Here is a 26,317-nt window from a genome sequence, read left to right as displayed (position 1 = left end):
GTATGGTATCCTATTGCTGAGGCTGACTGTCGCGATTTCGCTGTTAGGTATGGGGGAAAGAGTCATTACTCCGTATAGAGAAACGCCTAGCTATCCTCCATGCATGCGATTGAGCTCCTCTTTGATGAATGTCATGTGCAGTGAGCAATATAGAGCCAAAGTCGCGCCATAGTTAACAGGCAATACTGAAGCTGACATAATCACCCGAAGAGGGATCACTCTGTTGTACCGAGGTCCGCCACGGGCAGTTGCCAGTATCAAAGATAGGGAGTACATCCATGTCCGAGGGATTATTTATCCGATCCAGTCACCAGCCACGAACAAACGATGAATAGCTACTCACCAGGTTGTTTTTCTTTGGTCCTTCTTTGTCTACACGTGATTTCTCGCTGAAATCGTCAGCTTGATTCTGAGAGTCTGATTAATGCCTTGATTTGGCCTAGAGATACAGCTTCGATTAATGGTTACTGCCATCCGTCTGCGTATATAACTATTTGGCTCATGATCGTGAGGGGTAAAAATCATTTTTGATTGTGAGTTATTTCGTATTTTCTGTGTTTCGTACTTCAGGAAGGCTTTTATATTCTATACACATGTCCGAACTACGCATTTCTGCCTTGGTCCATCCAGGAATTAACATTTATCACTGCAGTATAGCAGGTTAATTTTAGCATTCAACTTTACCCTATAAGGATTACACGATCAATTGTTGTGTGATTCTGCAAGGTTTTCGTTGTACGACATCATTGTACGATGGCCACGCAGCTTGTTCCGCTCCCCGAGGTGGAGCGGCTCAGTGCATCAGTAGTGAGAATCCTAGCTGGAAATCCTGGGAAGGTTGGTTGTGAACTGTACACCATCTTCTAGGAGTCGCGTGGCTAATGCGAGCATATTGATCCATATAGTTCACTTTGCAAGGTGAGTTGGATCGATCGCCGATTTACTGTCTCCTTCCCTACCCGAGGTTCTAATGGGCTCAAAGGAACGAACACATACCTCATTGGTCGTGGTCCCCAACGTCTCCTCATCGATACAGGCGAAGGGCTTCCACGATGGCGGACACTGCTCCAGTCTGTGCTGCAGGAGGAGAAAGCAACGGTACACAAAGCGCTTATCACCCATTGGCATCATGACCATGTTAAAGGGATCCCTGATCTTCTCCAGGTCTGTCCTCATGCGACAGTACATAAACACATGCCGGATGAAGGACAGACAGACATTGAAGATGGTCAAGTCTTCAAGGTCGAGGGAGCTACTCTGAGAGCATTTCACACACCCGGTCACACCGTCGATCATATGAGTTTCATTTTCGAAGAAGAAGATGCTATATTTACCGGCGATAGTAAGTCTTCCTCCGACCTCGTAGTTACCTTTCTGTGATGTCTCTGACTGATCTGTCAAAGATGTGCTAGGTCACGGTACGGCAGTGTTTGAAGACCTGGACTCATATCTTTCCAGCTTGCACAAGATGCAGAACCAGGTCTCAGGCCGAGCGTATCCAGGTCACGGTGCAGTGATCGAGAACGCTACCGCAAAGATAGTTGAGTATATCAAGCATCGACAGCAGCGGGAGGACGAAGTGCTGCGAGTGCTGAGATTTGGCAAACTGGATGGAGATGCAGACCAGAAAAGCCCATCCCCGGAGCGAAGGCAATCCTGGAGTCCAATTGAGTTGGTGAAAGTGATATATCACAACATACCAGAGAGCCTCCATCTGCCAGCGACTAACGGGGTCATACAAGTGCTGATGAAGCTGGAGAAGGAAGGCAAGGTTGAGCATGACCGGTTATCAGGAAAGTGGAGTGTGAGCTCCCAGAGACCGGTTCTATGATCGATTGTCAGGCCTCACATCTTTTCTTCTAATCTTCCGGGGTATAAATTACAGTTACATCGTATCACTAGATATTACTGCATCTAATACAGTCGGCATTGACTTGGTCACTCGGGTAAATCCATCACTCCGTAGACTTGGTAGCAAAGGATCCGGTTTCTGCCGATCCTAACTGCGCTATATAAGGCGCCAACAATGCAAATCCCGCACAAGATGCGTGAGAAAAGCAACAACGGTCAAGACTTAGGTGCTTTCTTGATTAGATGAAAACCGCAATGGTACCAGATGCTGTTCTCTGGACTTCTTCTCTGCCTTCTCAGATAAATTGAGGGAGCGAAGAGAGTGTGTCCATGGTTTTTCCAAAGTTGATTGAATACGACTTGGCCCATCTTTGGGCAGCTAGCCTCAAGATCACTCAGGTTTGTGTCTACTCTCTCCAACAATGGTGCTCTTCATCAAGAAAGGATGGAAGAACCTCTCCATCAAATGTACTGTACTTACGTGCTAGCGGTCACAAATCCATTCTGTGACTGCTGCTTCTATTGACGAATTTCCTGAGATATTCAGAGAAATAAAGTCCAAGACTGAGCCGAAGGTTGGGCAGGAATTGGACTGTCCGGGATGTTGAGGCCGGAAGTTCTGGATGAAGCTCTCTGCCCTGCCCCTCGTCTGCCCCTCTACTTAGCGCAGAACGCAACTCGCCATGCGAGTCTAGGCCAGTCGGTTCCTTCACGATCCAGACTACACTTATCGACATCAGGCTTAATTAGAAACTACCGAAGCCCGTCCACGACTAAGAACTGTCCTCGTTCCCACCTGCGCCCTTGCGTCGCTCCAATCTATTGCATGAGCACGCAGACCGTAACATCATCGACCCGGGAACGACTGGCCGGGAAAGATTCCTGCATTCTTGTCTCTCGACCATCGTTGGGCCATCCGCAACTTTATTGCGTGGGCACGCCTTACCTAGATGGCTTATGCTTTTCTTTGTTCTGCCTGCTTAATCCTCTGCCCTCCGGAGCCTGTCGATGAAGTTGTTAGTGAAGGCAACACACCTTCCTCTCTCTGCAACGCCGTTTGCCCCCCTTTCGCCGTGCGTAGGGGCCCGGTGAACGACCGTTCAAAGGCACCCTGCCACCCGCGTGTCTCGGAGTGACACATCGCTTGGTCCTAGCTCCAGTTCGTCGAGCAAAGGTAATTTTTAATGATGGCATCTCGCTGCACCTAGCCCCGGTTTTACCCGCCGCATTCTTGGTTTTAGTGCCCGATGACTATGAAATAAATCAATTGCAGTCGTCATCGTAATGGGCTCGAGCTTACTACCTCCTTAGACAGCTCCTTCCGTTGCGCATCAAGCAAAAAAGAATCCCTTTGCTTCTGGCGAGAGTCCGAGTCGCGGTTCTTCCGCCCTCCCCCGCTTGTTCATTACGTTACGGTTCTGACCGTAGCTCCGGATACCCCGCCAAGATGCCTGCGCTCGAGAGCCCAGGTAACGACGACTCGAGACTGCTCCTCGTCTCGAACAGACTGCCTATCACGATCAAACGCTCCGATGATGGCAAATATGACTTTTCTATGTCTTCTGGGGGCCTGGTCAGCGGGCTGAGCGGGCTGTCAAAGTCCACGACCTTCCGGTGGTATGGCTGGCCTGGATTGGAGGTGCCTGAAGACGAGATCCCAGTGGTGGAGAAGCGTCTGAATGACGAATATGGGGCGATTCCTGTCTTTATTGACGATGAGCTCGCGGATCGACATTACAATGGCTTCTCAAGTCAGTCCCTGACCGCATTCAGAATATCAACAACAATATGAATTCCGTGTGCTGACTTATGGGGTTCTTCTTCATAGATTCGATTCTGTGGCCGCTATTCCACTATCATCCCGGTGAAATCACGTTCGACGAGTCTGCCTGGGAAGCATACAAGGAGGCCAATCGCCTTTTCGCGAAGGCTGTTGCAAAAGATGTGCAGGATGGAGACTTGGTGTGGGTTCACGACTACCACCTGATGTTGCTGCCCGAGATGCTGCGGGAGGAGATTGGAACCAGCAAGCAGAATGTCAAGATTGGATTCTTCCTCCACACTCCTTTCCCCAGCAGCGAGATTTACCGGATCCTTCCGGTGCGAAATGAACTACTCCTGGGTGTTTTGCATTGCGACCTGATTGGCTTTCACACCTACGACTATACGAGGCACTTTTTGAGCAGTTGCTCCCGGCTCCTGTAAGATTTATCCCGGTGGAGAAGATGGCGAAATACTGACTAGATGTGTCTAGTGGTTTGACAACGACTCCCAATGGGATTGAATTTCAGGGCAAGATCGTCGCCGCGGGAGCTTTCCCCATCGGGATCGATCCGGACAAATTCAAGGAAGGGCTTCAGAAGGAAAAGGTGCAAAAGCGAATTGCGATGCTGGAGCAGAAATTTCAAGGCGTGAAGCTTATGGTTGGTGTCGATCGCCTTGATTATATCAAAGGTGTTCCCCAGAAGCTACATGCGCTGGAAGTTTTTCTCAGCGATCATCCTGAGTGGGTGGGCAAGGTAGTTCTTGTCCAAGTCGCGGTGCCGAGTCGACAGGATGTGGAGGAGTATCAAAACTTGCGCGCGGTCGTCAACGAACTCGTTGGAAGGATCAATGGCAAATTTGGTATGTTTCCCTGAAAGTGACGATTCAGACCATGATTTCTGACTATAAAACAAAGGCACTGTGGAGTTTATGCCCATCCACTTCCTCCACAAGTCTGTGAACTTTGACGAGCTCATTGCTTTGTATGCTGTTTCCGACGCTTGCATTGTCTCATCCACAAGAGACGGTATGAATCTTGTCGCATACGAATACATCGCAACTCAGCAAAAGCGCCATGGCGTTCTAGTGCTTTCGGAGTTTGCAGGGGCCGCCCAAAGTCTCAATGGCAGCATCATCGTCAATCCGTGGAATACGGAGGAGCTGGCTGCCGCATATCAAGAAGCTGTTACGATGAGTGATGAGCAAAAGGCTCTCAACTTTTCCAAGTTGGATAAATATGTCTCAAAATACACCAGGTAGGCGAAACGCATTCTTTGCTCTTGTGTTGACATGGAGGCTGATGTTCTCTAGTGCATTTTGGGGCCAGTCATTCGTCAGTGAGCTGAAGAGGATCTCTGCGCATTCGGAGAAGAAGGTTCAGCTCAGGAAATCATCTCTGCTTGTTCCTGGACAAATTGCTCCACTGGCGAATGGTGAGCAGGCGGACGATAACGAAGCCGGCGATAATCAGGCCAGTGATAACCAGGCCAATGGTAACGAGGCCAGCGATAACCAGGCCAGCAATGATCAGGCCGTGGAGTGATTTTTTTTTCTTCCTTCTTCTTTTTTACCAGTCTACTAGAAATGAATAATCAAGTCGGCATAAAGATATGTAATACATCATTTGCAGAGGGACGTGTACACGGCGCGAGGGGTTCGGCTTTTTTTATCTTGATTCTCCCATCAGACATGGCAAAATTCTTGATAAAAGAACGAGCATTACATGAATATGGCTGGTAATGAATGGTTGGAAACGTGAGCTGGTTGTACTGTATATTAGGACACCTCCCAGGCAGGCGCAACACATGGATGGTATGGACCCGGGTCATAGATCAGGACAGTGAGAACATAGATAATAATTCTATACTCTGATCCTGTTGACCTTTTAAAATTAAGAGCAGTAGGAGTAATTACTTCGTATTAATGCAGTTGAAGGCTGTTGCAATACTCGGGACAAACAGTGCAAACAACCTCACCGATCCGATCCGCAGCACGCGAGAAATTCTTAGGTCTCCGTCCGAAGATTGGAGTCGGCAGCTGTCGCTGATCGTTCCCTGCATAACCATCTTCTCTCTCACTGCAAGATTATTATATTCTTGCCTGTCCGTCTGAAGAAGGCCGTTCCTGGTCGGCTGGTCCTGCAGATCGTGCCGCTGTCCGTCGGGACCTGGGAAATTTGTCCTCCGAGGAAAAAGTTGCCGCCGATTCTCGATGCTCGCTTGGCTCCGATAGTTAGAAAAGGCCACTTGAAGGAAGGACAATTCAATTGGAGAATTGCAATTGAAGAATTCGCTTTACAGGCTTTGACTATCGATTTTCCTACATAGACTTCTGCTTAACGTCGACATCTTCGCAATGGCGCCCAGCAGTCTCCTCCGCGCGACTCTCCCCTTGCGGTCTACGTCCTCGCTCTCCTTCCTCTGCTCAGCTACGTCGAATTCCAGATTTGCTGTATACAACGGCAGCAGGATTCTGTCTGGTTCTAGCAGACGGGCTGCTTCTACAACAACGTCAGATGAACAGCCGCAGCAGCAAGAGCAACCACAACAGCAGCAAGTAGAGTCGTCGCCATCAGCATCAGCGTCGTCATCTACGCCTTCTACGACAGACTCCTCCGCTACTACTACTACTTCCTCTTCTTCCTCCTCTTCCTCTTCCTCCTCATCAATCCCTACACCCTCCCTCCGCCAGTACCCATACACCGTGAAAGTCGGCACCGTGACCTCCGTCGGACTGATGGACAAGACCGTGCGCGTCGCCCACCGCCACATGACCTGGGACAAGCACATCCGGAAGTATTACCCGAAGGTGACCACATACCTGGTGCACGATCCGCGCAACTCGCTGCGCGAGGGCGACGTGATTGAATTTTCGTCGGGTTTCCCCAAGAGCAGACATGTGCGCCACGTCGTCGAGCGGATCATCTCCCCCTTCGGCGTGGGTATTGACCAGCGGCCGCCGGTGATGACGCGCGAGGAGAGAGAGGCCGAGCGGGCAGCGAAGCGGGCGGCCAAGCTGCAGAGGAGGGAGCAGAGATGGATAGAGTCGGGACAGAAGGGGCCGTCGCCGGTCAAGGAGCATGTTGGCCGGATTCGAAGCTTGGTGATGGCAAGAGTTGCGGAGAAGCAGAAGCAGCAGCAGCAGGAGGCACAGTCTCAGGCTTGATCTTGCAGTTCTGGTCTTCTCTAGTCTTCGAATTTCTCTATCCTGCTCGGATTGTTTACTACTACTACACCATCTATCTCTCTTGTTGTTCTTTTGCTATGTCCTTTGTATGTACACTACAATAGATACAATGCAATCTGTACACTACAGTCAGTGAGTCAGTCAAGTCAGGCCGGGTCAAATCGGGTCGATATCTTGAACAAGGTTGCACTTCTTCCATTTTTCCCAGTGGTCGGGAGCGAGCCAGATTAGCAGGCGGAGCGAGGTCATAAACATGGACATGGACGTAGAAAAGAGGAGGGAGGAGGGAAGATTTCTTTCTCTCCAAGTAAAAAGAAAGGAATAAGGATGGAGAGAAAAGAGAAAAAGAAGGGGACAGTGTCCAGTATCCATTTTTGCATCACCTTCTTATTGTATGTATTGTATTTTCGTGCGATAAATGAATGATGTACTGAGTATATACGAGTACAACGACAGATATACATTGTAGACATCGATCGATATATGCAAATTCACGACAACAGCCCTCCCAATTGAATCCATATAATCGTGAAAACTAAACCTTCACCTCCTCAATCATCTCCACTCTCTTCTCCTTCTCATCGCCAACCTCCCCCCTAAGACCGACCTCCCCTCCACGCTTGATAACCCGCCACAACTCATCCGCCTTCTTCACGGGCCCTTTCTCCTTATCCATAAAAGCGAGATCGACCGCCTCGAGCGTGAACCCCGCCGTCTCCGGGAAAAGGAAGTAGATCATGGGCACGAACGCGAGGTTGAAAACGGCGAAGATGATGTATGTCCGCCAGCCGATGTTGGCGATGGCCGTGGGCACGAACTCGATCACTACAAAGGTCGATAGCCACAGGCAGGCTGTTGCCAGGCCGGAGCCTTTGATGCGGTGCGCGAGGGGGAGGATTTCGGGGCCGTAGCACTGGACAGGTCAGCCAGTTAGTTCAGATCGACTAAGATTAGATAGATTCTCTAGACTCACCCATATCCCGCCCATAAACCCCCAGGTATAGAAACTCTGATAGACGAACAGCATGGCTGCAGCCACGATACCGGACGTCTTGGTGTCGATGGCCAGCGTGGCGGCCATGATGGCCATGACGATCGCCATCCCAACGGCCGTCACCATGAAGGATCTCCGTCGCCCGACCTTCTCGATTGTGTACCACGTCCCAAACGAGGCGATCAGGAACCAGATCTGCAGGAAGCCGGACATGAGCAGCGATAGCTGGTGGGAGAGCCCGACGGAGTCTTCGAAGCTATACACAACCGCAAAAAAAAATCATCTGTTAGCTGGGAAGTTTGAATGGGTTTGGTCAGGGGGAACGAACATCACGGTGGTGTAGTAGCTGACAGGCGTACTGCCACTCCACGCCTGACAGGCATTCAACAGACAGGCCAGGAGCACCCGTCGTCGGGAGCCGACATTATCTTCCTTGAGCAGCAGCTCTTTCCAGCCTTTCTGCTTGCTCTCCAAAGCGATGACTTCGGAGATCTCGGAAATGGTCGCGGCCAGGGCGTCTTCGTCGACGACGCCGTGATGAGTATGGAGAAGGCGCAGAATCTGCGTTGCTTCCTCACGGCGGTCGTGCTGGAATAGCCATCGGGGGGCTTTTTCAGCTGTCAGTAACGATGAAGTATGTATGAGTTTCTGAAACCTGTGACTTACATTCAGGCATGAAGAAAAGCATGACGCTGGTCAGGATGGCGATGAACGCTTGGAACCCTAATGGGAAGCGCCAGCCGACACTGCTGTTGTAGCTCGCCATGGCATAATCGATCCAGTAGGCAAGGAGCTAGGTAGGAAAGGATCAGCATGTTGTTCATTAATACTCATCGAGTGTTGTTGGAAGGTCTAGCGGCCAACCTGTCCCACAATCAACCAACTCAGCGCCGAAGCGACCATCATCCCGCGAATCTTGCGCGGCGCGCTCTCCGACTGCCAGACGATGATATTGCTCGTGATGAGACCGAGCCCGACACCCGCAACGATGCGGCCGACAATCAGCTGCGCGACGCTGAAGCTCGAGGCCTGCAGGACGGCGCCGATACTCAGGACAACCGTGCCGGCATGGACGAGAGTTAAGCGCCCCCATCGGCCGTTGCTGAAGCTCGTGAACAGCGACCCAGCCAAGCAGCCGATGATGAAGAGCGAGGTGACGGTGCCTTCGAGGCCGCTGCTCAGGTGGAAAACGGCTTCAAAGCTGGGGGCCGTCAGGAGGCCGCCGATGACGCCGTCGTCGTATCCTGTAAAGTCAGTCAGCAGGAATTCTACAAGGAGAGGGCTGAGAGTTAGAAAAATAAATACAAAAACTCACCAAACAAGATGAATCCCATGCCCGACGAGAGGGCAATGCCGCTGAGGAGGCCATTGCCTTTCAGCCCTAGGTATACCATTGCTGGCGCATACGCACACACTCTCTCAGAGATGCTTCTCTCTGTATCTCTAGCAGACTGGATTCCTGCACAGTAAGAATTCCAGGAGGACAGAGTCAAGTCAAGCATATATATATATAGTAGCCGGCAGTTAGCCAGTGCCATCTACGACGAGATGACGAAGCCATTGGCGTGAATTAGCTACATAATTAACAGCTAGCAGAGACGATCCATTCGTATTATTGGCTTTCCAGCTGAACGAGCCATGCAAGATGCAGCGAACACTGGCGGATCCATCTGGGTGTTTCATTCATTCGGAGTAATTCGATATTCTGTCATCATGCGGAGAGAAGAACGTTAACGTTAGTTTAGTAGTGGAGATAGTACGGAATACTCCATATATTGTGGGGAAACACACCGCCAGGCTCCAGCTAGCTTAATTTAATTCTATCTGCAAGTCTGTATACCTAATCCTTACGAATCCCCCCACGCTAAACCTGAGACTTGATCCATGATGTGCCAATTGCGGCAAGTCTACTCCGGTTTCCCCCCCATGTCTACCCCATGGGCAATATACTCTGTATTTCCTCATGGATGGCTTTCCTGCCGTGTCCCGTGGGGGTAGATACAAAGTACGCCAGTAGTAGTCCGTACTGGACTGGCATAGATCATGCGGAGTTACTGCTCTCTCGGACGGATGCCGAGCAGGGCAGAAAAGCTTGTTTAGAGATCGCCTCTTTTCCACTCCTTTCATATCTTTTTCATATACTATACTACTTGCAGTTCAAGTCATTTTCACTGTTATTGTTATTCTTACAGCCAATCACTTCCGCATAGTGCTGTATCTACACAATTAAAAGCAATTCTGAGAAGAAAAACGTGATTGACCACCCCAGACAAGTCAACAGGCGCCGGCCAGGAACACCTCAGAACACAATACCACCGTACATAGCCTAGAAGACAAAAGAAACGCAATGGAATAAAACCTTCCGTGGACATAAAATATCCGTTTAACTGCAAACGCCGCCAGATCCTTACCCACCAGACTCCTTTCTTTCCATACATCCCATCGACCATAAAGAATACAAATTAAAAAATGAGGAGATACTATCCCCCCCGCTCACCATACTCCCTAGCCCAGTCTTCGTACTTTTGCAACCCCTCCCGGCTCACACTCGGCCGGATCGTGTACAGACTAGCCTCAAAGTCTTCAAACCGGATGGGCCGGATCTGGTCCGTCGGCGTATACAGAAGAGCCTCCCCCAGATTCCGAAGCGGTCCCATCGCGGCATCCTTGGCCAGGGCCGTAATATCAGAGCCGGAGAACCCTAAGAAATTAGACACGGACGAGTTAATTTCTATATGGATATAACTCACCCTCTGTCACCTTGACCAACACCTGAATATCCTCATCCGACAAATCGTGCTTCTGATGGCTCAGCAGTTTCCGTAGCTGCTGCTCCCGAACATGCTCCTCTGGCAGCGGAATGTACTGTCGCCGCACAAATCGCCGCCGCGCCGCCTCGTCGATATCCCAAGGCATGTTGGTCGCTGCCAGAACCAGCACCCGGCTGGCGTCGCCTTCTCTTTTGCTATCAGAGTGCTCCCGTCCTGCGGCAGCACGCTGCAGATCGGACCATTGGATCAAAAACTCCGTCTTCGTCCGTCGGGACGCTTCATGTTCGGTGCCGGACGATCGTGTCGAGAGCAACGAGTCGATTTCATCCACGAAGATGATCGAAGGAGCGAGAGCCTTGGCCAGCGCGAAGAGAGCTCGAACGAGCTTTTCGCTTTCACCGTGCCACTTCGAAGTCAGACTGGAGGCTGACACGGAAAAGAACGTGGACTTCGATTCCGTCGCGACAGCCCTCGCAAGCATCGTTTTCCCGGTTCCTGGTGGCCCAAATAAAAGCAAACCCTTCGCAGGCTCCCGCAGCCCCATAAACAAATCCGGGCGCAGGAATGGGTAGACCACAGCCTCTTTGAGCGCGTTTTTGGCCGCTTCCAGCCCCGCGACATCGTCCCAGTGAACTTCATCACCTCGAACAACGATGTCATTGAGAATCTGTCGCGCCAAATTGGCGTCGACGCCTTTCGGAAGTTTCTTCATTATGTCTCGAATTCCATCGTCTGTCTCATTACCAGAAGAACTCTCATCTAATGATTCCTGGTCGCTCGAAGGTGGCGTCACCCTGGGTTTGACATTCTCTGGTCGCGTTTTCCGTCCGGCAGAAGACCCACGGTTTGTTACATCAGCATCTAGCCTCCGCGTCCTATTAAACCGTTCCTCGCCGCTAGGAGACGAGTTCTCTGTAGAGAATCTGTTGCTGGGTGTAGAGCTCAACGCCCGCTGTGTTGATGCCGATGACTTGACACTGTCGAGCTTAGACAAAGTCTGCGAGCTAGAGGGGGATCGGTTAACGGGAGGATCGATGTTCCTGTCGTTGGGCATTGGTTTCGAAGTTTGCTCTTTGCGATATGCAGGAGGCTTTGGAGGTGGAATTGGTTTGGTTGGTGTTCTATGTGATGCAGCTGGTTCGAATTGATCCATTGAGCCATGAGAAGGTGACTGTGACATCACACCAGTCGAGCTTTTTCCATGAAACTGTTCTGAAAGTTGCGGATCTCTCCGACTGGAGCTTGGGGTGTAGTCTGGTGTCTGTCTTCGGCCAACTCTGTTGGTAGTCTCGCCATTGGACGGGAGTCTGACATCCGGCTCTTTCTTCGCCTCTGAGTCGCTAGATGTGCTGTATCGTGGATTGTGTCCTTTTTCGGACGAGAAGGCATGGTTGCTGGCACCCCAAGCTAGCCCAGCCGCCTTCCAGGCAGCTGGGCGTGTCCCATTCTGGCTACTGGAGGCCTTGCTCTTGGAAGACTTCTTGGAAGAATCCTTCGGGCGCAGGGTAGTGAGCATCACTTTCCGCCTTTCTGGGCTTGATCCACGCGACGTGGATTTCGCAAGCGGAGTACTGGGTCCTGATAACGTTGGAGAGGGCGACGCAGGCTTTTGCGAAGCCGGCGAGGACGGCGAGGGATCACCACTGTGCGACCTCTGCAATTGCGGGTGCAATCCCGACTTAGACGACTCTGTCGACCTCGCAGAAAGAAACGACGGTTTTGACAGATCCAAGTAATCCACAGCCGGTATCGTCCCTTCGCCGATCCACCCAGGCGTACTAACATTGCTCCCACTTGACGGCCGCTTGCCCTTCTCCAATCGCGATCGCGAGGAGCCTTGCCTGCCATCTCTCTCTTCGTCCTTTTCTCGGGCCTCTTTCCTGCTCTCCTGGAGAGCTTCTAATAGATCGACCCGCTCCTTGCATTGAAGCTCCAGCTCACGGATGGATTCCTGAAGGGCCTTTTCTGTCTCTGTCTTGGGGATGTAGTTGGGAGGTACTCGATAGGCATTATGGTAGTAGATCGTCTCCAGGGCTGAGCGCCAGGATCGCAGCGCTTCTGCTTCATTGTTCTGTATGAAGACGTGAGCAAGTCGACTTCCGCGAAGCAATTGCGAAGTCCTTCGCCTGGGAGCGAACGTACCTGTCCCTCAAAGTAGACGGCAGTCGAGCACAGCAGGTAGCACTCATCGTACGTCTTCTGCATCGAAGACGCAGGCTTTGAGCGCATCATCAAGTTTCACAGGGCCGCGGAAGGGCAGGCCGCTAGCCGCCATGCGACCTACCGATCCTAAACTAAAGTCCGGAGCAATCTTCAGATTCTTTTTTTTCCTCCTCCTTTCGTCCTGAATTGAGTTGGTCTTTCTTTCTGCCAGTCTGGCTAAAAAAAGGGCTGTTGTCTCAGATTCGGTGGGTGAGGCTGCAATTAGCAGCTGTCGCGGTGGATCTGGCAATCTGCCTCGCGTGACGTCGTTGGCTCTCGTCGAGGCTGGAGGGGAAGGAATAGCGGACAGTCCCGCTTGCAGCCAGGTCTCTGCGACGCGGCGAGAACCGGTGATAGGACGAACCGGTCCGGACGATATGAAGCAGAGACGGCAGGAGTCATCTGCAATGCATCCAGCACTAATGGGCGACGAAGAAGAAACCCCGTGGTGGTCTTGCGGGGAGAGGCTGGTTGTGACGTAGTGGATCGGGCTTCTGGGCTTTGCCGCATCGCTGCCTCGTAATTGACTTCATCGACTCCAGCCTAGCCATTACCCGCCTGGGTAAGTCTGCGCATGCCAGTCGGCATCTCAGGCATCGTCAGCCGTATGCTATTAATTATACGATCAGATAATAACTGTAGGTCAGACTGTGCGCGAATCTAAATTGCCACCCCAAATCATGAGGGCATCTCCATTGATATCCCCGATTTTAACTAACCTTTCAAAAAGGCTTACCCACATGCGTTCCTTTTGGAATCTATGATTACATGTCCGAATTGTAGAAAAAAACACAAACCAAGAAAAAAAAAGACTGAGTTGCTCGCGACCACGCAGAGGCCTGCGGACAACAACCGCCATTCCCCAGATTCCAACGCCGATATCAAAACAGACACCCCAGTAAAAGAACAAGCGCTCATTCAGACGCTCAAGGAGGTCATTCGACGAAGAGCAGCAAAAACCACTGCTCAGATTCCCATACCGTGACCAAAATGTACACTGCAAGAAGCGAAGAGATGCGAGAGGAGGGAGATCTAGGAAGCATCGCGTCCGACAGCCTTGTCAGACTGCCGGGATCATCATGGTCGATTGTTTCCCTTGAAGACTCGGGTCTTCTGGGTAAACGCTGCCTGGGAACGCGGCAGTGCAGCCGTTATTATGAGGGGCCCAGAAGACGGCAGGGAAAACGGTCTACTTCGGCAAGGGACAAGGTGAAGTATGGAACGCGAACAGTATAGGACACCGACACTCAGCAGCAGTGATCATTGCTCACCGCCCTGTCGCTTGAAATAGGCCTTGGCCATTTCATAGGAAGTCCTGGAAGATTTGTTAGCAGATCCAGAATAAGCAACCTCCAAAAATAATGCAACATACCAACAGATCGCAGTGCTAGGCATCGTAGAGATGATCCTGGGACGCATCCCGCGCAGGAATCCCCTCCATCCAAACTGGCGCTTGATGATGGCAGCCGCGTTGAAGAGGCCTGTGGCGGAGCGGATCTCGCGATCCTCTGCGAGTCCACGCGTTTGGAGCAGCGTCTTGATCACATCCAGAGGCGTCGTGATTCCAGCGGCGACCGCACCGGCCAGGCCGCCTGCGATACAATGCGTGAAGGGATCATATTCCTTCTTCGGGTTCATGATCTTCGATATCGACTCGTATGCCACGAATTGAGTAGCGGTAAAAGGGACGGTCATGCAGAGCGTTGTAGGATAGGAGACGTAGAAGGCATGCAGGCCCTCTGCCTTATAGACAGCCCGTGCACACTGGGCGATGCTCTTATGCACCGAGCCATGGACTTGCATACGTTGCTTGATGACTGAATTGAGTCAGTGAGGCGTCGTTGCCAAAGATCTTGCCGGAGTTTTGTGAGGTGAAATCGTACCATCGAAAGGATTCATGAGCGCATCACTGGCGATCGTCGCGGCGGCTCCGCTAAGAGCTTTCACAAATATCAGCATCATTTGTTTCGTAATCTTGAATTTTCTTTGTGTAAACTCACCTGCAGCAACTGGATGGTGACCATCGTCCACATTTCCTCCAGCAAGCTCCTTAACAAGCTCGTACGTGCCAAAATACACGGCGTGAGCAGGTCCTACATGCAATATTCAGCATCTCTGTCGCAGTCGCACAGCACAATCTTTACTGAGCCCATACCAGCACCCACTATCACACTCGACACGCCCTTCCATAAGGTCCGCCAGCCTTCGATTCGGTAGATCGTAGAAACCGCGTTCGTCAAGCCCGTGTACAATCCTCCTGCCGACGGATGCAATATCTGCATGCGGGTCTGGAGCGAACAGCAAGTTAGCTAAGTCTTGTTCCTTTGCTTTCTTTTCAATGGGCTATGAAGTCGCTGCACAATTTCAATGGCCAATAGGCAGGAAAAAAAAACAACGCACCTTTAACAAATCGACAGGATACATAACCGAATGTTCCTTTTTTTTCAGCCGCACCCGTCAGCTTCGTATACCCAACCACGAACACCGTGCTCACGTCGAACAAACATACCGCTATCCCCGCGAAGGCACCGGCGAGCATGTTATGCCCCAGGCCATAGTTGGATGGCAGACTTTCATAGCTAAGAAAAGAAAGGCCCCAGCGAAGGGGGGAAACGTCAGCATCAAAATCTCACCCCGAAACTCCGAAACATGCCGTCGCTGATACAGGCCGTCAGGAACCGGAATCGCGACGGAAAGGGACAAACAGGAAAACGGCCTTCACATACTCATATTCCTGGGCAGGAATATGTTCCGCCATTCGAGCTGAGAAAGCTCTCTAGGCGCAGCCGGAGCCGCAGGTAGACTCCGGAGAACGCGACGCCTCCGACAAAAAAAAGTTTATAGGGTTGAGAGGAGTGGAGAGGAAGGGGGGGGCGGCTCGGACGAGAGCCCTGGGGAGGACGATAAATAGGAAGAGGTAAAGAAGATAAGGAGGAGGAAGGAAGGGTCGGAGGAGGAGGGGGAGGTAAAGCAAGGTGGTTGAGACTGAGGTCGAGGTTCAATTCATGCAATGATGGTTAAGGCAGGAATTGCTTGTGGCGGGATCGGCGTCTACCTGCATGCTCGCTCGGGCTTAACTTGCTCGGGCCCGTCAAGCAGAGCAGCAACCTAGGTACAGTTCCGTTGCGTTCCGTTTCATTCCCCAAAACCAAATCCCCCGAGGTAACAAATGCCTGTACTGTACTTCTCTATTTGACTCTAACCACACATATTAAATTAACATAAAACTATATAAAATACCATTTAAAAATCTGGTAACCTAACATAGGAATAGTAGAATTTCAATAAATTAGTATTTAGCTTGTCATCCTTCTGTCAATCAGTGCTTGGTGTCTGGTTCCATGTCAGCAGAAAGATCTTGGAGAAAAAGACTTGATCCTCCATCTCACCAGCTGCGATGCATGAGAGGTATTTACCACGCACACACGCAGCCGCAGCTTCTCGCCAGTGGGAGTTGCCGGTGTATGTCCCATTGCGTTCAGTGCATCATGTGATATCAAAGGCAACATGGTGTCCTAGGTATTCGGGGTGCTTTTGGGTGATTCTTTACATCTCTGACTTCCCACGATCTTAAATTGACACTCGCCCCAAATTAACTCTAGCTTTCTGATTCTCTCGCAACTGCCACTGCCTCAGGATGGACGGATGCGGTGATGAATTCACTGCAATGGGGTTAAGACAGTGTACAAGAAAACTTTGGCGGATAGCTTTCAGGGAGATTCATCCAAAGTCATTTCTCAACGGCCAGCAGATGGCTGCCCATCACCGAATTTGGTAATAAAGATTGACCATAGACTATTTTTAATCCTATTGGGTACGGGCAGCTTTCATGGAAGGCCCGAAGAATATATATTATATAGCCATGGGAGCTTTCCCTAGCTTTGGCAATTTTGATCTTTCTTCTGAGGAAGGAAGAAACAAGCGTGAAACGTTTCGTAGATAGATCTGAGGGGACAGACAAAGAAGAAGAAAAACTAGGCAGAAAGAGCGTATGATTCTCCCTCCCCTTCAGGACAAGAGATTCTGTCATTTAAACAAATAAAGATGTCCTCGTAATGCCGTGTTTGAAGCAGCGTGGATTCTGTCTTAATGGTATCGTTACTAATTTACCTGTGTATTTCCCTCTCCATCTGTCTGTCTCCCCTCTTATCCTCCTCTGTCAGCCCTACGGTATATATTCACAGTCAAAATCGATTTCTCCCACCAACACAGGTTCTCCTAATCGATGAAAAAAAGGGAGGACGTGGTAGTCAGTGTAACATGAAGATGGAAAAAAGAAATAAAAAAAAAGAGAAGGGAATTGAACCCAACCCGACTTGAACGGATGACCCCCAGATCTGGAGTCTGATGCTCTACCAACTGAGCTATGGGTCCGAATGATGACGGTCAATCCGATTTCGGCCCTCTTAAAATGGAGATCAGTTTTTCTGTGATGAGTTGTACAGAAACGTGCGTGATTGGTCAGATATGCTTATTAAGCATTAGTACGTGAATAGTTAACTAGTTAACTAGTTAGTCTTGCAGCTTTTACACGGATTACATAAACATTGCCATAAGCTTCACGTTGGCAGTGCACCCTATACTTACAGGCTTCCGGCTTTATATAGGCTTACATTACAGGCATGCAGAGAGCCGAAGGACCGGAGCATTTACTGTGGGCTTTGCTATATACTCCGTAAGCCTCAGGCAGTAATAATAGGTATTTATATATCCCCCTATTAAGCCTCTAGGTAGAGTGTGGCGTATAAGGCGGGTCTACTCCGTAGTTCGGAGCACCTAGAAAAAAAAAGCTCCAATCACCTAAAACTGTAAGCCCAGTATTGGAAGCTTAGGGATCAAAGGCAAGTTGTACTACTTGATAAAGGTGACAGTCAGTGGTTATGATGAAAGTGGGAAAAAAAAGAATGATTTGGGACTTGAACCCAACCCGACTTGAACGGATGACCCCCAGATCTGGAGTCTGGTGCTCTACCGACTGAGCTATGGGTCCCGACTTTGGGAATGCCAATGACATCTAATGTTTATGTCAGTACAACCGGAAAAACCGCTGACATAACAACGCGCAACCTTGCGATCTAGAATTGCACACGCATTGAACCATACTCTGCAGATCCAATTGGTACAGATATAATTCTTGCCTTTGTTATCATACATATTGATGAGAAGATGATCGATAGTGGATACCCGTTACGGCCGAGTCGGGCTATTGCTATGCACTATCCGCAGCCCAAGCAAATGACGTCTGAAGACATGGAAATGTCCTGAAATAAAGGGTATTTTGGCGAAAATTTCGTTATTATTGTGAGCAAGACCAATAGCAGAGCCACTGTACGAGGCAAGGCAATTGTCATTACTCACGTATTAGCTCCCATTTGCCCCTGCTTGCGCTCTACCTAGGTAGTCAGCCAGAATAAACCAAGTTCATCTAATCATAAACGATTCATTCGCTGGTCAAGATCAGCGACAGTCTTCCTCTTCCATCTTTTATTCGAAATTCCTCGATTCCAGCTCTCCCATTCCTTTATATTTTCCCTAGCTCTTTGTATCTCGCCATCTTTATCCCTGCATTCAGCTTCCAACATTTCAATCTTCCTTTGAAGCTCATCAATCTCTTCTTCCAGTGATCGGGCACAGCTACCGCTCGTCGCAAGCCGCCTGGCTAACTTGCGCGACACGTCGATCGTAAATTCTCCTCCTTCTATAAGGGTGTCGAAATCTTTCTCCTCTACAAACCTAGTGTACCTGAGCGCGACAAACTGCGAGAGCTTTCCTCGAGCCCAGCACTGCTGGGTGTTGTGCTGTAAATAAGACGGATAGCATCTGCGAGATGTGGGAATAGATCCGTCTCCCGTGTGCCCTGCTGTTGTACTGCTAGAATGAGGACCTGCGTAAGGCGCTGCAACGCAAGCTCTTCGAGTTCAGAAAGGAGAAACCGGTGCGCGAATGAATACACCTTTGCATGTGTAAGGATTGCGGCACCTATGCCATTATCATCGTTGTTGCTCTCCCGAGACATCATCATTTGGGCAAAAACGCCTGCGGCAGTTTGGATGCGCTCTGCCGGTAACCCGGCTTTGAGACACCAGCTCAAGGGGGTTAGAGGTCGGAAGGACGTTAGATCATCATCCTGTAATGGAGCCTGAGGAAGCGGGTGTTCTTCTGTGTCTGTGTTTGTGGATAACATCGATTCGGCAGCGACAGTATCTGTCTATAAGTCAGTCGAGTTCTATACACTATAATAGTCACGCTTGATTTACCTTCAGCATGATCCACATGTACACATTTACCTTCTTGCCCAGACGGTGATGGTGATGGTGATGCAGTACTCTCAGAAGTCGATCTTGACCGGGGTCCACAATAATAGTAGTCCCCAGTATAAAGATAGCTCAGGACGCATTCAACCGTCCGCTCATCAAAATCAGTCCAGTCAATCATGCCGTCTCCGGTGTCCTTCCACCGTTCGCTAACGCGAGCATTCAAAGCCGATGATGATGATGAATTGCACGACGATAAGACTCCAGGATGGACATAGTAGATTCTCCTGTCACTTCCCACGAGAACCTTGACTGGGCATTCCATGAGGAGCCTGTATATGTCGATTTCAGATCAATGCATAAACGGAATAAAGAGGTAACTAACTACCTGCCAAATTGATGCGTCTTTGGATGTGATGCCATAGTTGTTTTTACGGAAGAATAAAAGAATGAGACTCTGCAAAAGCTTTACTCGGTAAAGGTACTGTAGATATGTAGGAAGAATAACTTGAAAATATGGAAACACAATCCTCAGAGTGGCAGAAAATACAAATAATTGTCTCGCTCGTGACTCAAGAGTGGTATGACCAGGGTCTGATACAGACACGTCAGACTCGCAGGCAATGTTCCCATTTTGGCTTGCTTCGATCAACAAATTAAGGACTAGGACCATGTTGTCAAATTAAAAGCCATGGACTCTACATAGGAGGCCGTTCTAAGTCAGCGGCCTATTCAAAGTGGTATTTTCCTGCATCTTGAAATACAATTCGTTCCATTGTAAAATACCGAGCAGCTTCCGCCTCAGCCAGAGTCTGAGAATGGGACAAACTAGAAATACTGTAGAAGAGAATTAAAATAGGCGTAGGATGGTAACATCTCTAGTCCTAGCGCGATGACTGTTTGGCCAGTCACAGGCGGAACCATACAACAGATATAGATAACACATGGAACATGCTCAGACTGTATCTCAGATGCTTTGTATTGGCCAATAAGATAAAAAGTAATAATCATCAAGTGTTTGGCTTCATATCCATTCATGTCGTACAGGCTAACTTTGTGATATGCTTAATCTGCCCACTCCATCGCTGTCTATATTGGATTGCATTGTGTCTGCCCACGAACAGCAGAATCATGACAGCTGATGGAAAACTGGAGGGAAGAAATTAAAGAAAAAAAATTAAACAGAAACCAGGATGATGATGGACGCTCATGGAGAAACGAGGAGAGCAGAAGAGTAATACAAGCAATGTCATACTATATCTTCACATTGAATTCCCATTCCCCTGTGCAATCAACAAGTCAGCCTATTTCAAACAAAGGATCCAGAGGGCTGTCTTCTTACCATTCTTCAAATTCTCCGCAGTGTCGCTCAACAGGATGATACGGCGTTTGTTGCAGTATGCCGTCTTGTCGAGGATATCCACCTTGAGCTCCGCAAGCTCCGAGATGGGCTTCTCAAACATCTCACTCAAACTTTCCACCGCCATCTCCAGGTCCTTTTGGTTGTCTTCGAAGATCTCCGTCAGGTTGTTCCGGGCAAGATAATAGGCAAAGGCATAGGTCCACTTCAAGGTCTGGCGGCATTGTTGGAGAGCTTGGGAGGCGGTGCTAAGGAATTGGACCTCAATCCACGACATGCCCGACTGAGACTGCAGACTCGTCATCTTCTTCTCCGTTTTGAGATACAGATCCTTATCGAGCTTCGCAGACTGCTCGTGGTTCGCATATCGATTGTAGTAGTGCAGGTACCGTTCTAAGGATGCTCGGGACCGGGCTTGAGCGTCCCGAGCCTCCGCGCCGGATTTCTCTTCATACCGATTGCAGTTATACCAGCTTGTGCCATGCTCGGACCAGAGTCCCATGCACATCCAGCAGAATTCGTGCTTGCACTTTCGGCATGTCATGTGGTTGCACCCACCGTTTTTCTCGATGGTGGAATGGCACTTCGGACACTCCTTGGTGTTGGCAGCAATCCAGTTCGCTGTCTCTGAGTCGTCTTCACATTTCTTCAACCACATCTTGACCAGAGAGCAAGGTGGCGGCTGGTGGTCAGCCAGAGAACAGCCAAAACAGAAGCTGTGACTGCATGCGCATTGTACTGTGGGCACCGTTCTGTTCAGCTCCCTAGGTTTCACCGGACAGTCGATTGCATACTCGCAGTTCGGGGCGGGACACCACTTCAGGTTTTCCTTGTCATCAACGTAGGTCCGAGTAAGGAGCGTTTGGTATCTAAGAAAAGGGTCAGTCAGTAAACTTTTCTTACCTCTCTCTGAGCGCTGAGGGCTGCCTACCGTTCCTTGAGATCATCCGTAACGAGCAAGTTCAGAGACTTGGAATCCACGATACGGTGACAGTTGTCCTGCGGGCACTGTATCCTGGCTGCTTCACCCTCCTCCTTGATCTTCTGTGCAAGGTACTGCCTGAAACAGTCGACGCAGAAACGGTGACCGCACCGCATCGCATACGTTTCCAAGTCGTCTCCATCCTCACAGCAAATCGAGCACATGAAGCCGGGAATGACCTCAGTCTTGGGTTCCCCCTCAAAGTTCTGTCCCAGGCCAGCCTCTTCCAATGTCTCCTCGGGGTGTTCCATGTAAGACTCGATCAACTTCTCCCGGTTCCATCGTGCAAAGCGCAACAGTATCGCAGTCGACTCTGGCGGGAGACCCAAGATTTGCGAGACTTCGTTGATCTGCTGGTTTTGCTCCCGTTCGATGTCTGCGGGGCTCAGGACCTTGAAGTCGACCTCATATGGCTTCTTGGTTTTCTTCACGATATCCTTGTCATTGGAGAATCCGGTATCGAAGTCATCGCCAAAATCCTCTGAAGCAAGCGACGTATCAGTAATCACCACTCCACCAAAGTCATCTGACAGCCACAACGTACCTTCACCAATGCTCTCCTCGTCACTGCCCTGTGTGCCCATACCATCCTCCTCATGGCTAGACACATCGGTCATGAAATCATCATCCGATTCCATGCTGCCAGTTGTTGTCGCGGGGGTCGCGATATCCGACACCCTCTTTCTCAGAGAGACCGGATAGCTAGCACTTGTTCCTGACGGCGACGTCCGTCCGCTATCTTTGGTTTTGTCACCCTGAGCGGCCCTTTTCGAGGACTTCCGGCCTGTGTTGAGGGTCTCGGTGGCGGCGCTACTCTTGTCGTCGTCGATCGCCGCCTCAAGAGCCTTCCTCTTCCTCGTTAGCGGAGGCGTGGTGAAGGCCGGTGAAACCGTGGCAAGCCGAGAGATATGTGTTGACGCGAAAAAAAGAGGGCCTTGGGACCTCTTTTTCTCTGGTCAACACACACGCCACAGCTCACCTAAAACCAAGACTGTTCTGGGGGATGATTCGTCTTGAGCCACGAAGGCGGCGATGGGTTAGACACCACGGTCTGAAACGCTGTCGGTTATGTAAGGCCACCAAAGTTTGGCTCCGTATGGAGAGAGGGGAGGAGGACAAGATGGGTTGATGCAATTCCACGGGACACTCTCCTCGTTTACCCGGACCCTGGTTCGACACCGGTCCGAGCTGGTTCTCCTATCCGGGCGGGGGACTATCACTGAAGGCCGTATATGGACAGAAAGGCAGGGACTAGCCGATATCGTGAACTGTCCTCGAGAACTGGGGTCTAGTGGACAGGACTGATGCGGGGAGTGACGACGAGGAATGCCAGAAGGCGAATGTTGGACTCGTTTGGCAAGCAAGCGATAGTGGGACAGCGTTCGGGTGCGGGAGCGGACCTTTTGGCGGGAGCCTCTTCCCGAGGACGATGATGTCAGCGAGCAGAGCCAAGAGGACAGGAGTGTCTAGAGGTGAAGAAAGGATGGAAGGGCTAATACCCTTAAGTGTGTGCAAGGTGCAGCAGCAGCGTCAGGCAACGAGCCGGAGTCTGGAGTCGAGCAGGCAGGCTCTAGTCGGTGCTAAGTGGGCAGAGAGCAAGGGTAGTGGCGGACGGCGAATAAAACGGGCTGCTGCAGGTGACAGGCGCGGATGACCGATCGCCTCGACGGACTTGGGCGAACGGGGCGAACAGCCGAACAAGGCATGTCGCCAGGGTGCTTCCTAGGCTGAGGACTGCATACTCCTACTCAGCAGATGCAATACGGCGTGAAGCTACTTAATTTTGAATTTTTCTTTCTTTTCTTTCTTTTCTTCCTTCTTTTTTGCCTGCCCTTCCCGGACAGATAGGCATATCTATGGGTATCTATGCCGCTCAAGGCATATACTTCTCGTGCACGAGGTCTTCTAGGAGTAAAGTGATTCACTCTTCATCGCTTTCCTCTTCCTCCTCCTCGTCACTGTCCTCTTCCTCTTCGGCATTGGCAAGCCAGTCGACAAACTGTTCCGTCTGGCTGCGAACCTTCTTCATTTCCTCATTGCTGCTCGAGCGCGCGTCCGCCCACCATTGCTCGTAGGCCTCCTCCTCGACGAGCTCCAGGTCGTACAGCTCCTTGGCTGTGAACAGTAGGATTGTCTCCCCTTTGTTACGGTGCACCAGATTCTGTTGAATCTGAAGCAGCAGATCGACTTGGTCCTCTTTGTCGTCTTTGTCCTTGTCAAAGAGGCTCCGCTCTATGACCTCCCGGTAACGGCCAAAGACATCCTTGACCGCTTCCCCAGCACTTTTCCCGGACTCCATCAAGTGCTGTATACGCTTCACAAATGCCGATGCTATGGCGCGACGGACCTGATGATCCGACGCATTGGCGCTCATGCGAAGACTGACCAATTCCAGCTGCACCACGTCGGAAGAAACTCCGTCCCGCATACTGTCATAAATGCTGGTGGACGCATCATGCTCAAAGCGGTCGTGTTCACCATCCGAATGAGAAGTCCCGAAGCTATCTGTTCGGGATCTACCGGTTTCTAAGGTTTCGCTGGAAATCTCGGAGGACAATGTCGAGATTGACTCGCTGGATAGATTGAGGTGGGCCATTTGGTAAACTGTAGGAATTAGTATCTGACCGATTGGGTATCGAGACCGCATGTTGTGATATACGTACCTAGACCCGACTCGGCAATGCTAGTGGCATCATCTTCGTCTTCATCCTCTTCGCGGACAAATTCATATCCCTGCCCGCCTTCACCAACGACCTTCTCGTCATTCGCGACGGGCGTTCCGTCCTCTCGTGGCGAAACCGTAATACGCCTTCCCGGGCCAACCGTCACTCCGCTGGCGATTTTGACTCCAAATGACAAAAGAGCACCGGGCTCGATCTTGCACTGGTTTCCTACAACTACTCCATCGGCCAGAATGGCCTGACGGATCTCGGTCCCGTCTCCAATGACCACCCCGTCCCAGAGATATGCCCCATCCAGGACGACATTCTTGCCAATTTTGCAGTCTCTTCCCAGCACCGAGTTCGTGACCGTGGTCTTGTCTCCGATGCTGGTCCCTTGTCCGATGACATTCCGACGTCCGATGATACAGGATCGGGCCAATATGACGCCTCGTTCTTGATACAGGCTACCCCTTCTGAGCTCATAGCAGTGTCCGGGCAGTAGATTGGTGTCTGGACAGAGTGGATATGTCCACCTCGAAATGATATCCTTGCTCACGGCGTCGTAAGCTTTCAGATTCCTCACTCTCGCTGCATAGTGGTCCTTGATGATATGAGTGTGGATGGTCTTCCCATTTAATTCGTAATCTTTCAGCACGCCGTACAGGAAATGCTTCCGGGGCGCCTGGTAGTCAAAACTGTCAGACCATAGACTGAGGACATCTGGCGTACAGATGTCGATACTGCAATCTATTAAATCATGTCGGATGTCAATTTCGGCATGGGATGCAAGCAGTTCGGCGTCGATGGTGAGACGTGACGAAGACGAACGGTCATGGGGATTGATCTCCTCATAATGCAGACATCGATCCTTGGTAGGATCGATCACAAACACGGGCGAGACGCCGGAAGCCTTGGTCCGATGATTCCTCCCCGCTTCCCGCAGGACCATAGTCATGATGGCATTCTTGTCCGCCTGGCGACGAGCTCTATGCTTTGCAAGAGCGCCTTCGATAGGCAGATTACTGATAACGTCCCCACTGACGACGATGAAGTCGCCGGTTATAACGTGCTTGCCGTCCAGGTCGCGCATGACATCTCCGACCGAAGTCGAGGTGGACTTGAGGAAGGACAATTTCTTGAAGGGCGATGAAGGAGCTTTCCATCGCGAAGCACTAGATGCAGAGTCAGAAACCGGAATGAGAATACAAGGCCCCTTGTGACAGAACGAGAACCAGCTTCTCTTTTACATACTTGATATATTTCTCCAGCTTATCCGAGTGTGCCCCTCCGTAGAGGAATACTTCCTGGACACCCGCATTGGCGAGAAACTCGAGCGTATATTCAATCATAGGAGTATTCGCGACGGGCAGGAGACACTGGAATCGATTGTCAGTTCCGAACCGCAAAAACCCCAGTATTCCTGACGCTGATATCAGGCCTATTAGGATGCGATGGGACATACTCTTGGTCTGTCCAAGGTGAATGGCTCGAATCTTGTCTCGAAAGTGTCGGCAAGGACCTAAAATCATCACCGCCATTCAATCAGCAACTGACAATGGAGCAAAAACGACTTCCATCAATTCCTCAGCTCGTGTGCAAACGTACAACGGCCTGCAGCGTCTCTTCGACCTCTTCTGTCGCATTATTATTCCCCTTCTGTTTTGAAGCACCTCCTCCACCGCCTCCACCGCCCTTCTGCTTGGGACCCATTCCTCAAATATAAAGCCGCGAAAAACAGGTATTCAGCGTCGTCGAGGCTGGATGGTTAATCCGCGATGGATTTGCCGTTTTTCGTCGTCACACACAAGGACTCTCAGAATTTTTGGGGAGGCTCCGAAAGGATTCTAATGCACAACAACCGGCGACAGGAAACAAATAGACGGTACAAATGGGAACTAACGTGTTCCTGGTCTGCCTGGCAGTGCTCGCTCCCCGCAATCAAGTCGAACAAGAATCCCTATCGAAAGGACCTAAGAGTGAGGCTCATGGATTGCCAAGCCTGGCAGCACAGTCATCGGTCATCCCACATCGGCCAAGGGTGGTGTCCCGCTCCGAGGAAGGAAACAGCAGTTTGCACTGTTTGTATGGACCGGCAGAAAAAAGGCGGTATCTCGACAAGGCAGAATGCCCGTCATCAGCCACACCTTCTATTTCGGGAACACATCAGCCGCAAAGAGTCCAGAACCTGATCGAAGGCCTGGACCCTCGTCGACTCCCTGCTCGGAGGCCTTAGTCGAGAACACGGTCTAGACCCTCTGCGACAGACCCCCCTGGGGATGGCCAGCGGGTA

General features: G+C 50.6%; 8 protein-coding genes across 8 annotated transcripts; 4 read left to right on the top strand and 4 right to left on the bottom strand.

The window, feature by feature from the left end:
- Positions 1-753: 753 nt before the first annotated feature.
- On the top strand, positions 754-1,950 carry T310_2899 (Metallo-beta-lactamase domain protein; the record flags this gene model as incomplete). The annotated part of the gene is made up of 5 exons (XM_013474178.1): positions 754-837; positions 906-918; positions 983-1,342; positions 1,404-1,804; positions 1,924-1,950. 5 exons carry the CDS (start codon positions 754-756, stop codon positions 1,948-1,950), a joined length of 885 nt encoding a protein of 294 aa, XP_013329632.1.
- Positions 1,951-3,298: 1,348 nt separating this feature from the next.
- T310_2898 (Alpha,alpha-trehalose-phosphate synthase (UDP-forming)) lies at positions 3,299-5,158 on the top strand (the record flags this gene model as incomplete). The annotated part of the gene is made up of 5 exons (XM_013474177.1): positions 3,299-3,602; positions 3,680-4,052; positions 4,106-4,476; positions 4,532-4,871; positions 4,927-5,158. 5 exons carry the CDS (start codon positions 3,299-3,301, stop codon positions 5,156-5,158), a joined length of 1,620 nt encoding a protein of 539 aa, XP_013329631.1.
- Positions 5,159-5,970: 812 nt separating this feature from the next.
- T310_2897 (uncharacterized protein) lies at positions 5,971-6,780 on the top strand (the record flags this gene model as incomplete). Its single annotated transcript, XM_013474176.1, has 1 exon — positions 5,971-6,780. The coding sequence occupies one exon, from the start codon at positions 5,971-5,973 to the stop codon at positions 6,778-6,780; it is 810 nt and encodes a 269-aa protein (XP_013329630.1).
- Positions 6,781-7,336: 556 nt separating this feature from the next.
- On the bottom strand, positions 7,337-15,307 carry T310_2896 (AAA family ATPase; the record flags this gene model as incomplete). Its single annotated transcript, XM_013474175.1, has 20 exons — positions 7,337-7,714; positions 7,775-8,051; positions 8,124-8,403; positions 8,462-8,588; positions 8,660-9,039; positions 9,111-9,254; positions 9,587-9,599; positions 9,647-9,941; positions 9,986-10,013; positions 10,293-10,496; positions 10,546-12,637; positions 12,709-12,783; positions 12,851-13,170; positions 13,505-13,526; positions 13,749-13,896; positions 14,141-14,585; positions 14,652-14,708; positions 14,769-14,861; positions 14,934-15,056; positions 15,169-15,307. 20 exons carry the CDS (start codon positions 15,305-15,307, stop codon positions 7,337-7,339), a joined length of 5,640 nt encoding a protein of 1,879 aa, XP_013329629.1.
- A 1,827-nt stretch (positions 15,308-17,134) lies between these two features.
- T310_2895 (uncharacterized protein) lies at positions 17,135-17,704 on the top strand (the record flags this gene model as incomplete). The annotated part of the gene is made up of 3 exons (XM_013474174.1): positions 17,135-17,252; positions 17,389-17,443; positions 17,587-17,704. 3 exons carry the CDS (start codon positions 17,135-17,137, stop codon positions 17,702-17,704), a joined length of 291 nt encoding a protein of 96 aa, XP_013329628.1.
- Positions 17,705-18,197: 493 nt separating this feature from the next.
- Positions 18,198-19,445, bottom strand: T310_2894 (uncharacterized protein; the record flags this gene model as incomplete). The annotated part of the gene is made up of 4 exons (XM_013474173.1): positions 18,198-18,466; positions 18,502-18,972; positions 19,026-19,354; positions 19,411-19,445. 4 exons carry the CDS (start codon positions 19,443-19,445, stop codon positions 18,198-18,200), a joined length of 1,104 nt encoding a protein of 367 aa, XP_013329627.1.
- An 831-nt stretch (positions 19,446-20,276) lies between these two features.
- Positions 20,277-22,002, bottom strand: T310_2893 (RING finger protein; the record flags this gene model as incomplete). The annotated part of the gene is made up of 3 exons (XM_013474172.1): positions 20,277-20,305; positions 20,365-21,251; positions 21,314-22,002. The coding sequence occupies 3 exons, from the start codon at positions 22,000-22,002 to the stop codon at positions 20,277-20,279; spliced, it is 1,605 nt and encodes a 534-aa protein (XP_013329626.1).
- Positions 22,003-23,285: 1,283 nt separating this feature from the next.
- Positions 23,286-25,737, bottom strand: T310_2892 (Translation initiation factor eif-2b epsilon subunit; the record flags this gene model as incomplete). The annotated part of the gene is made up of 5 exons (XM_013474171.1): positions 23,286-23,968; positions 24,028-25,199; positions 25,279-25,403; positions 25,490-25,546; positions 25,633-25,737. The coding sequence occupies 5 exons, from the start codon at positions 25,735-25,737 to the stop codon at positions 23,286-23,288; spliced, it is 2,142 nt and encodes a 713-aa protein (XP_013329625.1).
- Between the last annotated feature and the right edge of the window lie 580 nt (positions 25,738-26,317).

Source organism: Rasamsonia emersonii (genome assembly GCF_000968595.1).
Source record: "Rasamsonia emersonii CBS 393.64 chromosome Unknown ctg1118621760042, whole genome shotgun sequence".
NCBI lineage: Eukaryota > Fungi > Ascomycota > Eurotiomycetes > Eurotiales > Trichocomaceae > Rasamsonia > Rasamsonia emersonii.
The sequence above is the reverse complement of the archived record's forward strand: the minus strand, read 5'-3'. Positions and strand labels throughout refer to the sequence as shown.